General features: G+C 40.2%; 1 protein-coding gene across 2 annotated transcripts in view; it reads right to left on the bottom strand.

Moving 5' to 3' along the window:
- The window catches only part of TMCO1 (transmembrane and coiled-coil domains 1), a 169,010-nt gene that overhangs the window by 4,283 nt on the left and 150,420 nt on the right, over positions 1 to 14,307 (bottom strand). For both annotated transcript variants that reach the window (XM_015125464.3, XM_077999039.1), the window contains one exon: positions 9,231 to 9,375. In XM_015125464.3, coding sequence (XP_014980950.1) covers positions 9,231 to 9,375 — 145 coding nt within the window. The remainder of the gene's footprint in view (positions 1 to 9,230; positions 9,376 to 14,307) is intronic.

The following is a 14,307-nucleotide window of genomic DNA, read 5'->3' on the forward strand; positions in this document are numbered from 1 at the left end:
GGAACTAAGTGATGGTCTCAAGATGCAAGAGCCACAGGTAAAAGGACCAGAGGTCACTAACATCTCTATAGTAGTAACATCCTACATTTCTACACACTTTAAAGTTTGCAAACAGTTCTAAGGACTAGATAGTAGTCCTTAGTTATCCCTGCTGTTGAGATGAGAAAGTTGATGCAGGGAGAGGTTACAAGTCAGAAAGTGAACTGATACAACTCAAAGTGCAGTTTTCCTTTATTAAGCCACCTCTCTGTAACAGACTGTTACCTTAGGAATAAGAAAGTCACATAAAGAAGTAAAAAATAAAATAAAATATCGTATAACAGGCCTATTTTTTAAAAATCACAATTACGTTGTTAAATGAGCAAATGCTTTCTCTCTCTCTCTCTCTATATATATACACACACACACACATATATACACACACGCATACACACACACATATATATATACCCATGCACATATAAAATATAGTTGCTATGCAGAAAACCCGTGGAATGTACAATGCAAAGAATGGACCCTAATATAAACTATGGATTTGGGGGTAATAATGGTATGTCAGCGTAGATTAATCAATAATAACAAACGTACCACTCTGGTGGAGAAAGTTGATAGAGGGGTGTGCTATGCATATGTGGGGGCAAGGCATATATATGAAGTCTCTGTACCTTCCACTCAATTTTGCTGTGAACCTAAAACTGTTCTAAAAAATAAGGTCTATAAAAAGGAATATAAAGTATTTAAGAATATATAGTAAGATAATAGTTGTATTAATAATAGTTGTATACTTTTTCTCATACCTTGCCTTCCCCAACTTTCTGAAATACTGCTAAGTGGAATACTTTTAAAATAAAGAAAAATATTCTTGTGGGTGCTATTTTAAAGTGAAGGTCATAGTATGAAGCGAAAAAAAAGAATAACAACAATAATAATGGTTAACAGTTACTGAGAACTTACACTCTGCAAGGCATTGTTCTAAGCACTTTATGTGTATGTTCTCATTTAAATCCTCACAACTTAATGAAGTGGACATTATTATCCTTGCATGCAGATAAGAAAAATAAGATACCAACTGTCAGGCTATAATTCAATAAATAAACTCACTGAATATCACACTGTATAACAGGCACTTTTGTAAATATTATCTCATTACATCTTTCAACAATCTCATCCATTAAACTTAACCTGACTGCTTTCCTATAATCTCTCAATTTTTCTTTCTTTCTTGAGGTCAAGTCTTCAGGCCTTGTTAATTAGCAAGATTTAGTTTAGAAATATGCATTTAGGCCAGGACTGGTGGCTCACGCCTGTAATCCCAGCACTTTGGGAGGCCGAGGCGGGTGGATCATCTGAGGTCAGGAGTTCGAGACCATGGTGAAACCTATCTCTACATGCGCCTGTAATCCTAGCTACTTGGGAGGCTGACGCAGGGGACTCATTTGAAACCTAGGAGGCAGAGGTTGTAGGAGATCGTGCCGCTGCACTCCAACCTGGGTGACAGAGCAAGACTCCATCTCAAAACAAACAAACAAACAAAAAGAAATATGCATTTAGCTAAAAGTTAGGAGTTTTAATATATAATAAAGATGCTATGAAAGAAAATACAAATGCAAAATATAGTAAGATGCAATCAAGTTTTGGAAAAATGTAAAACAATTATTTTGAATTCCTGTCCAGTCCTGCATAACAGGGTAACAAATGAAGAGTGTATACGCAGAAGAGAAAAACAAAGGAAAACCATCTTCCTGTAATTGTGTCTTCTATTGGCAGGAAAACCAGAAAAATACCACCACAGGATTTGTGTTCTTTCCTCTTTACAAAGATTAAGAACCAGTGATCAAGAAGAGGAAGTTGTTGGTTGTTAACTGGATATTTTGGGATGACTCAGGTCAATGGCGATAAACACATTCTGTGAAATGTTATTCCTTAGTCATTTAGCTAAAATAACACACCTATGGCAATCTTCAGTTCACTCTGTTAGTTTCTCTCACATCTGGCAACCAGTCTTCACTTCCAATTAATCACAATATCTCATTAATTCCCGTAATACAATCTTTACTGTATCAACAAAGCTCTGTATAAAATCTAATCACCTCAAAACGACCCTTTTCAATATCACCAGGGCTCTCACATTATATCTAACTAGACTATTTCGGAAAAATAATGTAGAGATTAAATATTTACTAAAAAAAAACCCCGACAGTACAAGTTTGATATCACTGAAATATTATTGGGTTAGCAATCAGAAAACTTGGGTTATAGTGCTGACAAACTATACAATAAAACAACAGGAATGATCTTTTCATTTTACCAAGTCTCAATTTCCTTACTGTTAAAAAAAGAGGGTTGATTAGATCAATCATTTTCAGACCCTTAAAGCCTTTAACAATTCTTTTATTTTTTAACTTTTAAAATAAATTTCTATTCTTTTTTTTTTTTTTTTTGAGACGAAGTCTCACTCTGTCGTCCAGGCTGGAGTGCAGTGGTGCGATCTTGGCTCACTGCAACCTCCACCTCCCAAGTTCAAGCAATTCTCTTCCTCAGCCTTCCGAGTAGCTGGGATTACAGGCGCCTGCCACCATGCCCAGCTAATTTTGTATTTTTAGTAGAGACAGGGTTTCACCATCTTGGCCAGGCTAGTCTTGAACTTCTGACCTCATGATCCACCTGCCTCGACCTCCCAAAGTGCTGGGATTACAGGTGTGAGCCACCGCACTCGGCCCATCTTTTTTTTTTTTTTTTTTTTTTTTTTTTTTTTTTTTGCACACAAGTCACAGAGATTAAAAGAAGCTTTTTGAAAAATAAAATGTGATGTAAAAAAGCCCAATACAGAAAACAAATAAAATAAGGTAGAAAACTGAAGCTCCCTTCTGGGTCCTTCTTAACACATATATTACAGAGTAGAAATAAACATTCTGAAAGGTAAGCACATCAAATCTGCACTAGAGTAATGTCACTTCCTTTGTAATGATCAATGAATATTTTCTGTTTTAGGTTGACCAAAGGCCCTCTGTAATAGAGGTCTTTTCTGCTGGGGTCAGGGGATTAAATGACAATCTCTTTCTCTCCCTTTCACTTCCTCCTTCCTTTCCTCTTTCTCTTTCTCCCCTATCTTTCCAATGAAAATGTCCCTAGATCTCTTTTAGCTCCTTCTTTGAGGATCAATCAAGGAGAATATTCTGAATTTTAGTTTAGTACAGAGACAAAATGTTTTATTTTTTGAAAATCTCATAATGGAGGGAATAACCCCAGTCGGCACTGTGAAGAGTGTCTAAAACTCAGAATAAACTACAGTCTTACTGGTTCGAAGAACCAAAAAGCAAGGTTCAGGAAAACCACAGCTACTGAAAATAGAGAAAGAATCCTGGAAAACAGAGAGACAATGAAACAGGAGCCTCACATTTTGCGTATAAACTTTGCCCCCAAATCTCTGCTTTTTTTTTTTTTTTTTAAGACAGAATCTTGCTGTCACCCAGGCTGGAGTGCAGTGGCGCAGACTCAGCTCACTGCAACCTCCGCCTCCCAGTTTCAAGTGATTCTCATGCCTCAGCCTCCTGAGTAGCTGGGATTACAGACGTGTACCACCAAGCACGGCTAATTTTTGTATTTTTGGTAGAGACGGGGTTTCACCATGTTGGCAATGTTGATCTCGAACTCCTGACCTCAAGTGATCTACCCACCTCGGCCTCCCAAAATGCTGGGATTACAGGCATGAGCCACCACACCTGGCTCTGCTTAATTTTTAAACTATGTGCAAGGCAGCCTATAAGCAGCCCAGTTAAGACTAAAATAACTGACCTGAGACTTCAGCTGCCATCTACCACAAAGGAGAGTTTGGAGTTTGAGTGCTGCTATGGTTTGAATGTTCGTGTCCCTTACAAATTCATATGTTGAATCCAAACTACCAAGGTGTTAGAAGGTGGAGCCTTTGGGAGGTGATTAGGTCACAAGGGTTCTGCCCTCTTTAATGGGATTAATGTCCTCTTTAAAAAAAGGTACCAGAGAGCTGCCCTGTGCCTTCCACCATGTGAGGATGCAGACAGAAGGCACTCTCTATGAAGCAGGCAGGAAACAGGCCCTCACCAGACACTGAATTTGCCTTGATTTTGGACTTCCCAGCCTCTGGAAGAGTAAGAAATCAATTTCTATTGTTTGTGGTATTTTGTTACAGTAGCCCTAATGGACTAAGACAAATGCCAGGTTAACTGCCTGCCTAAACAAAAATATCAACACTTCTTCCAAAGAATAAAAGAATCCAGAATCTCTCCAACCTATCATTTACATTATCCAGGATATGATCCAAAATTACTAAATATATCAAGAAACTGGAAAATATACTGTTACTTAAGAGAACCGGCCGGGTGCAGGGGCTCACGCCTGTAATCCCAACACTTTGGGAGGCCGAGGCAGGTGGATCACCTGAGGTCAGGTATTTGAGATCAGCCAGCCTGACCAACATGGTAAAACCCGGTCTCCACTAAAATTACAAAATTAGCCTGGCATGGTGGCGGGCACCTGCAATCTCAGCTACTCAGGAGGCTGAGACAGGAGAATCACTTGAACTGGGAGGTCTAGGTTGCAGTGAGCTGAGATCACGTCACTGCACTCCAGCCTGGGAGACAAGAGCAAGACTCCATCTCAAAAAAAAAAAAAAAAAAAAAAGAGAACAGGCAATGGAGTCCAAATTCCAAATGCTGGAATTAGCACAGAAGGTGTTTTTGTTTTGTTTTTCAGACAGGGTCTCGCTCTGCTGCCCAGGCATGAATGCAAAGGCGTGATCACAGCTTACCTCAAACCTGACTTCCAGGGCTCAAGCAATCCTCCCACTTAAGCCTCCATAGCCCAGCAGCTGGGACTACAGGTACATGCCACTGTGCCCGGCTAATTTTTGTATTTTTTGTAGAGACGAGATTTTGCCCTGTTATCACTTGGGCTCAAGTGAGCCTCCTGCCTCAGCTTCCTAAATGCTGAACAGGCATGAGCCACCACACCCAGCATAGCAGACAAGGTTTTTAAAGCAGCTAAATAATTATGGACATAAAATATGGCTCATAATATATTAACAAACAAGAAATCTCAGGAAGAATGCCAAATAAAGCAAAAATTCTGAAACTGAAAAATATAATACCTAAAATTCAAAAATCGTTGGGTGGGCTTAGGGTTAACACAGATTAGTCTATGAACTTGAAGACAGATCAACAGAAATTATCCCATCTGAAGAACAGAAAAAAACAAGAGTAAAAAAAATTCAATGTAGCTTCAGTGTTCTGTTGGACAATACCAAAAAAGACTAATATATAAGCAACTGGTGTTCCAGAAGAAGAAGAGAGAGAGAATGAGGCAGAAAATAGTTAAAGAAATAGTGATTGAAATTTCCCTACATTTAATGAAAACCGTTAAGTCTTAGCAGGAAAAACTTTTAAAAAAATACCCTAGGCACATCATAGTCAAATTTCTGAGAACCAATCTCAAAGAGAAAATCTGAAAGTAGCTAGAGAAAAGTGACATTACTTACGAGGACACAAAGATATGAAGAACTTTTCAGAAACGATGGAGGCCAGAAAATAGGAGAAAGGCATTTAAAATGCTTAAAGGTTAAAACAAACAAAAAAGCCAACCCAGAATTCTATGTCCAGTGAAAATATCCTTCAAGAATGAAGATAAAATAAAGATATTTTCAGATAAATGAAGAGTAAGAGAATTTGTCACCAGCAGACTTGTACTATTAGAAGCACAAGAAAGAAAAATGAAATTGCTTCATGCTATACCGTGAGGTAAAGATTCGGGCAATCCTTCTCAGTGACAAGCTTCACTTCCTGTTACATCTCACCAACAGCTCTAGATTCAGTAGTCCCTAGATCCATTACAAACGTTCATGCCTCCATGTTTCCTATGCCAAGAACACTTAAGAATGGAAAGCTGCCAGGCGCTTAGCACTTTGGGAGGCCCAGGTGGGTGGATCACCTGAGGTCAGGAGTTCAGATCAGCCTGGCCAACATGGCAAAACCCTGTCTCTATTAAAAATGCAAAAATTAGCCAGGTGTGATGGTGGGAGCCTATAATCTCAGCTACTCAGGAGGCTGAGGCAGGAGAATCACTTGAACCTGGGAGGCAGAGGTTTCAATGAGCCGAGATCGAGCCATTGCACTCCAGCCTGGGTGACAGAGCAACATTCTGTCTCACAACAACAACAAAAATAAATTCAGAATTGCTCTTTGTTGCTTAAAGTGAAATATATACATTGTGGTTTATTTTATTTATTTATTTATTTATTTATTTATTTATTTATTTATTTTGAGACAGAGTCTCGCTCTGTCGCCCAGGCTGGAGTGCAGTGGCACGATCTTGGCTCCCTGCAAGTTCTGCCTCCAGGTTCACACCATTCTCCTGCCTCAGTCTCCCAAGTACCTGGGACTACAGGCGCCCGCCACTACGCCCGGCTAATTTTTTTTTGTATTTTTTTAGTAGAGACAGGGTTTCACAGTGTTAGCCAGGATGGTCTCAATCTCCTGACCTCATGATCCACCCACCTCGGCCTCCCAAAGTGCTGGGATTACAGGTGTGAGCCACCGCACCTGGCGCGTTACATCGTGTTTTATTAAGATATCAACCCAAGCCACAATTTTAAAATCTGAGACTTAACAAATTAAAGAGCAATATTCCACAGAGATCAAAGGATCTGTGCTAAACCAAGAGAGATCTGTATTGTCATTACCTTAGCTTTCACTAGGATAAACTCCTGCTATGGTTTGAATGTGTCCCCGAAAAGTTCATGTGGTGGAAGTTTAATCCCTCTGCCCTCATGAATAGATTCATGTCATTATCACGGGAGTGGGTTCCTTATCACGAGTGGCTTTGCTATAAAAGTAAGCTCTCTCTGGTTCTCGCTCTTGCCCTCTCACCATGTGATGTCCTCTACCACATTATGATGCAGCAGGAAGGCCCTCAGCAGATGCCAGCACCATGCTCTTGGACTTCCTGCAGAACTGTGAGCTAAATTGTCTTTATAAATTAGCCAGGCTGTGCTATACTGTTACAGCAATAGAAAATGAGCTAAGGCAGCTCTATTACAGAGACCATTTCAAAAATTTAAGTATATACCTCAGCTAAGCAAGAGTACAACTTATTGGTGGACATAATCATTTAGCTATTCAACAAACACTTCAAACTCAGCGTGTCTTCTAACCAACATACTCTTCTTTCTTCTATTCCCAACCTCTTAGTGCAACTAGTCCCCATTTGGTCACCAAAATCAGAAACCTGAAAGTCATCTTAGTTCTTCCTTTCTCCTTCACATTAAATCAGTAAGTTCAGCTGGTTTCCCCTTCTATTTATTTCTCAATCTTGTCCCATCCTTTTCATCCCTTTCTTCACTGTTATAGTTTATAACATAATGATTTTTTGCTAGACTATTATAATAGTCCTTGGTATTTCTGTATTTTAGTCATGCTCCTCTTATAGCTAACCTTCACAATGCAGTAAGTGCCAGAAAATATGTGCCAGAAAAGGAAGCCTTGAAACTTGATTGCGTTTAAAAGGAAGAAGAGGGAGGCATTCAGAAATAAGGAAAAACAGAAGCAAAAAGTACATCTGAGTGAGTGTAACATGAAAACTATTAAGCAAGCCAGAATGGGCAAAGTGCTGTATTTGTGGGGATATGATGGGATATGAATTGAGAAAAATATTAAGCAACACAATGACAAAGATCTTGGTGAGCCATGAACTATAATTCAATTTCCCATTGATTCTCACATGCGAGGGTGATAATGGTTTGAATCTGTGTCCCCACCCAAATCTCATGTCAAATTGTGTGGTTTAGCACCATCCCCCTTGGTACTGTTCTTGTGATAGTGAGTGAGTTCTCACGAGATCTGGTTGTTTAAAAGTGTGTAGTATCTCCCTCCTCTCTCTCTTATTCCTACTCTGGCCATGTGACATGCCTGCTCCCCTTCTGCATTCTGCCATGATTCTAAGTTTCCTGAGACCTCCCCAGAAGTTGAGCAGATGCTAGCATCATGCTTCCTGTACCAGCCTGCAGAGCCATAAGCCAATCAAACCTCTTGTCTTTATAAATTACCCAGTCTCAGGTATTTCTTCATAGCTATGCAAGAACAAACTAATACACAGGGCAACAAAAACTCTTCTGCCACAGACAGTATTCAGAAAGAGGGGAGAAAAAGAGAATCACTTGTGTAACAAATACTGAAAATGTTATGTTCCTATTTACTGCCTGTGCAAACCTTTCCACTACAAAGCCTGCCAAATGGCAGTATGTTCAGAAACTGAATAATGCCTTAAAATAAAGAATTATTCAGCCAGAGACCTTAATTATCTTTTTTTTTTTTTTCTTTTTTGAGACAGGGTCTCACTCTGCTGCCCAGGCTAAAGTCCAGTGATGTAATCAAGTCTCACTGCAAACTCAAATTCCCAGGCTTTTGTGACCTTCCCACCTTGGGTAGCTGGGACTACAGGCACATGCCACCATACCCAGCTAATTGTTAAATTTTTTGTAGAGATGGAGTCTCACAATGTTGCCTAGGCTGGTCTCAAATTCCTGAGCTCAAGTGATCCTCACGCCTCAGCCTACCAACGTGCTGGAATTACAGGCATAAGCCACAGCACCCCGCCACCCTTTCACTTTCATAGTTCCATCTCAAAAGCCACTTCATTCTCTAAATCTTTCTGCCTGAACCCTTCCCCACTAATCGAATGTTATAGCTCTCTTACGGGCCTTCATAACCCTTTTACTTCCTCAGTTCTCACTCTTTTTCACTATGAATGTCAAATTACCAAGTTGGCCAAATGTAAATTCTATAACCTAAACTTTATCTCTACTGCGAATAACCTAAAATTACCACATTGTTAAACTTACTTGTGCTCCTGAGCTGCTAAACGGTGCTGGTATATAACAAAGAAATGATACTGGGAAGACCAAACGCACTCTCTACTTTTGTAGCTTTAGGCAGTTGTAATAAAGAAGGAGCCTGAGAGCTCTAAGAATGGGATGTGGAATCCATGTTTGGTTTTATCACTGCTTCTCATCCCTAAGGATCAGTCATCTAGACCTACAGCCACTTAAAATGGCTTTTGGAAGATACACTGAAATTCTAGAATGAGCAACTGAAAGAACTCAGTAACAATGAGTAAACATTTCTAATATTTTAAAAGTAAAAGCTAATTGGTATGACAGCAAGGAAAAATATACATATTAAATGGTAGATGTGATCACTCACCTGTCGAATTGACATAGTACAGAGAATATACAGGAAAATGAAGGAACAGTCTGTGGTATCATCTCCCAGCAGATTTCGATGAGACAGTCCTTGGATGTAAGAAAGAGGGGTAAAAGGAAGCTTTGCCACCACTCTACCATCAAATCTAAAAGAAAAAAAAAAAAACCAAAGAATTGTTATTTTTGGAAGACTGACAAGTTTCTTACTTCTAAAGAAGAATCTGGGACAGAAATAGAGCTTTAAGTCTCTGATCTCTGAAAAACAAAGAGAGGGTGACATGATAAAAATACACATGAACCTGATGTGCCACGATGTAAGGAAGAGCCTAGATTATTCTCATAAATCTTTTCTTAAATTAGTGGTTCTCAATTCTTTTGGTATCAAGACCCCTTTATATATTGACAAATTATTTAGGACCCTAAAAACTTTGCGTTTATGTAGCTTATAGTTGTTAATATTTACTGTATTAGAAATTTAAAATGAGAAATGTTTAATATTTATTTACATTTTTTGAGACAGAGTCTTGCTGTGTCGCCCAGACTGGAGTGCAGTGGCACAATCTTGGCTCACTGGAACCTTCGCCTCCCGGTTTCAAGTGATTCTCCTGCCTCAGCCTCCCAAGTAGTTGGGATTACAGGTGTGTGCAACCATGCCTGGCTAATTTTTGTATTTTTAGTTGAGACGGGGATTCATCATTTTGGCCAGGCTGGTCTCCAACTCCTGACCTCAGGCGATCTGCCTGCCTTGGCCTCCCAAAGTGCTGGGATTACAGGCGTGAGCCACCGCCTCCGGCCAGAAAATCTTTTATATCTTGTAAGTCATTTAATTATATGAAGTTGAACATGCATGAGACCTTAAACCAGCAGCAAATCTGAGAAAACTTCTGATAGTTCTTTTTTTTTTTTTTGAGATGGAGTCTCGCTCTGTCACCCAGGCCAGAGTGCAGTGGCACCATCTCAGCTCACTGCAACCTCTGCCTCCTGGTTCAAGCGATTCTCCTGCCTCAGCCTCCCGAGTAGCTGGGATTACAGGCGTGCACCACCACACCCAGCTAATTTTTGTATTTTTAGTAGAGGCGGGGTTTCACCATGTTGGCCTTGATGGTCTTGTTCTCTTGACCTCGTGATCTGCCCGCCTCAGCCTCCCAAAGTGCTACAGGAATAGAAGCTTGTTATAAGGAACAGAAATTGGTGTCTAGGATAATAAAGAAAAAATTTGGGAAGAGAAAAAGGAAGGTGCAAAGAGAGAGATGATTTACAATAGGTGGATTATTTCTTTAAGTGCACTTACTCTGTGACTCCAGAGGGTAGGACCACTGCTCACGAGTACAGATATAGGGAGGCATATTTTGGCCCAGTAAAAGGAATTATTTTCAAACTTTAAAAACTACTCCATAAAAGTACTAGTTATCTCAGAAACCACTAAGCTCCTCATTGTTGGAAATAAAGGATGACAAATTATCTGCTAGAGACATTACTGATGAGCTTTCTGTATTGGGAGAGAAGTTATATGTTAAATGACTTTTAAGATCTCTTTCAGGCCAGGCGTGGTGGCTCACGCCTGTAATTCCAGCACTTTGGGAGGCTGAGGCAGGCGGATCACCTAAAGTCAGAAGTTCGAGACCAGCTGACCAACATGGAGAAACCCTGTCTCTACCAAAAATACAAAATTAACCAGGCATGGTGGTGCATGCCTGTAATCCCAGCTACTCGGGAGGCTGAAGCAGGAGAATCACTTGAACCCGGGAGGCGGAGGTTGTCGTGAGCCGAGATAGCGCCATTGCACTCCAGGCTGGGCAACAAGAGCCCAACTCTGTCTCAAAAAAAACAAAAACAAAAACAAAAAACTCTTTCAATTCTAATATCCTGTTATTTCAACTTTATGTAAATGATTCAGGAAGAGATGCCAGAAAGAACAATGAGAAATAAGTAGCTATATCTAGTCCTTTTTCTGGCAATCTGGGAGTTCAAGTCCTTCCCTTCTTAATCTAACCTTAGATTTTTTTCCTTAAAGCATCTGCCAGCTGTTAACAAATTTTAAGAGTGTAAGGTTATTTTTGTTTGTTTCAAACAGGGTCTCGCTCTGTTTGAAGCTGGAAAGCAGTGGTGCAATCATGGCTTACTGCAGCCTTGACCTCGTAGGCTCAAAGAATTCTCCTGCCTCAGCCTCCCAAGAGGGTGAGATTACAGGGGCATATCACCATGCCCAGCTACTTTTTTTTTTTTTTTTTTTTGTAGAGCCGTGGTCTTCCTATGTTGCCCGGGCTGGTCTCAAACTCCTGGCTTCAAGTGATCTTCCTGCCTCAGCCTCCCAAATTGCTGGGATTATAGGAATGAGCCACCACTCCTGGCTTACACAATCTTTTAGTATCCCTTATAGTCTTCGCCAGGCGTGGTGGCTCATGTCTCATAAACCCAGCACTTTGAGAGGTCGAGGCGGGAGGATCACTTAAAGCCATGAGTTCGAGACCAGTCTGGGCAACATGGCGAAACCCTATCTCTACCAAAAAAAAAAATTAGCCAGATGTCGTGGTGCATGTCTGTAGTCCCAGATACTCAGGAGGCTGAGGTGGGGATCACTTGAGCCCAGCAGGTTGAGGCTGCAGTGAATAGTGATCACATCACTGCACTCCAGCCTGGATGACAGAGCAAGATCTGGTCTCAAAAAGAGATGATCAAAGTTAAACTTGGAGAAATTATGTTAAAGACTGAATAACTTTTGTTCAATATAATCAAAACATGTATTAGACTTTTAATTTCATATGCCAGTTTATAAAAATAGATATACAGCCTTTAACTTCTAGGTACTGACAATCTAAGACACAATATTTTTAAAAAATGTACAGGGTACAAAGACCAGAACAAAAACATGAATACAGCACTAATATTGGTAAAATATATTACGTGAACCTCCACTAGTTTGGGAAAACAAAACAAGCAAATAAAAAGCTATTGTTTGCCAGCGTTCTGAATAAGAACGTTGATGAAAATAATATACATAAAAACGAAAAAATAAGGCTGGGAGCAGTGGCTCATGCCTGTAATCCCAGCACTTTTGGAGGCTGAGGCGGCTGGATCATGAGGTCAGGATTTCGAGACCAGCCTGGCCAATATGGTGGAACCCCCTCTGTACTAAAAATATAAAAATTAGCCAGGCGTGGTGGCACGTGCCTGTAGTCCCAGCTACTTGGGAGGCTGAGGCAGAAGAATTGCTTGAACGCGGGAGGCAGAGGTTGTAGTGAGCTGAGATCGTGCCACTGCACTCCAGCCTGGGTGACAGAGATAGACTCCGTCTCAAAAAAAAAAAAAACCGGCCGGTCGCGGTGGCTCAAGCCTGTAATCCCAGCACTTTGGGAGACCGAGACGGGCGGATCACGAGGTCAGCAGATCGAGACCATCCTGGCTAACACGGTGAAACCCCGTCTCTACTAAAAAATACAAAAAACTAGCCGGGCGAGGTGGCGGGCGCCTGTAGTCCCGGCTACTGGGGAGGCTGAGGCAGGAGAATGGCGGGAACCCGGGAGGCGGAGCTTGCAGTGAGCTGAGATCCGGCCACAGCACTCCAGCCTGGGCGACAGAGCGAGACTCCGTCTCAAAAAAAAAAAACAAAAAACAAACAAACAAACAAAAAACCGGGAAAAAAAAAATAGCCTTCTTTCCTGCCAACATATCCTTTTATAAGAAACCTGATTATAATGAAACTTTCATATAATTTTCCTCCTTGAAGATACTCTACTTGACTTCTTTGACTTATATAGCTTGGAAGACCTATATCTCTCACACACACACATACACACACACACACACACACACAGCATCTAGTATTTTATCTTATATTGATGAACTGCAAAAATAATCTGGCATTTCAATACTGGTCCAAGGTCTAATAACTTAATCACCAAATATTTGATAAGTGCTTATTATATTATTAACTCTATTAAGGATAACGTATCACATATGTTTGCATATAGCTTTGAAAACCTCCATTCTCTAAAAATTTCATAAATATCATAGCAGTGACATAGGCATTCTCTTCATCTTGTTCCCATCTTTACTGCAGTATCTTTGGTATTTTACCTTCAAGTATTTAACCCTCTTCTGGTTATTCTAATTCATTGCACATTAGAACTAGAGAACAGTGATAGAGAGAAAGGGAGGGAAGGAGGGAAGAGAATTTGGGAAAGATGACAATATTATTTGTCTGATCATATGATTATCTACCTAGAAAACTAGAGAATCAAATTAAAAGCTATGAGAGTTCAGGAAGATGTCCAGTTAGAAAATAAAATCACAAAAATTGATAACCTGCTGGGCATGGTGGCTCACGCCTGTAATCCCAGCACTTTGGGAGGCTGAGGCAGGTGGATCACTTGAGGTCAGGAGCTCAAGACCACCCTGGCCAACATGGTGAAACCCCATCTCTACTAAAAATACGAAAATAAGCCAGGCATAGTGACGCATGCCTATAATCCCAGCTACTCAGGAGGATGAGGCGGAGAATCACTTGAACCTGGGAGGTAGAGGCTGCAATAAGCCAAGATCGTGCCACTGCACCCTAGTCTGGTCAACAGAGAAAAAAAAGGTAACCTACTTACATACAGTAGTAGCAAACTAGAAAATATAAAATATTACTTATACTTATTTGGAAAGAAACTACAGAAAATATATAAAATAGACTTGGCAGAAATACCATCTTTCTGGATGGGAATACTAAAAATTATAAAGGTTATTTAATATCTCAAAATTAATGTACAAATTTAATAAAATTTCAGTCAAAACTCAGAAGGGATTATTTTAGAAGAAGCTGACACTTGATTGATTCTAAAATTCATTTGAAAGAATAAGTGCGCCAGGAACAGTGAACAACACAGTTAAAAGAGAGTAGGTAGTAGGCAACGATAAGAAAATAGTTTGAAAAACAGGCTGGGGCCAAAGCATGGAATGTCATGACAGCCAGGGTAAGGAGTCTCACTAAAATCAGTAATCAGAGTTGCATGGTGATAAGTGTGGACTTTAAAGTCTAAGAGACAGGGTTAAACCACAGCTCAACATTTACTAGCTTGGAGACCTTGAGCAAG

The sequence above is a fragment of the Macaca mulatta genome, chromosome 1 (genome assembly GCF_049350105.2).
Source record: "Macaca mulatta isolate MMU2019108-1 chromosome 1, T2T-MMU8v2.0, whole genome shotgun sequence".
Classification (NCBI taxonomy): Eukaryota; Metazoa; Chordata; class Mammalia; order Primates; family Cercopithecidae; genus Macaca; species Macaca mulatta.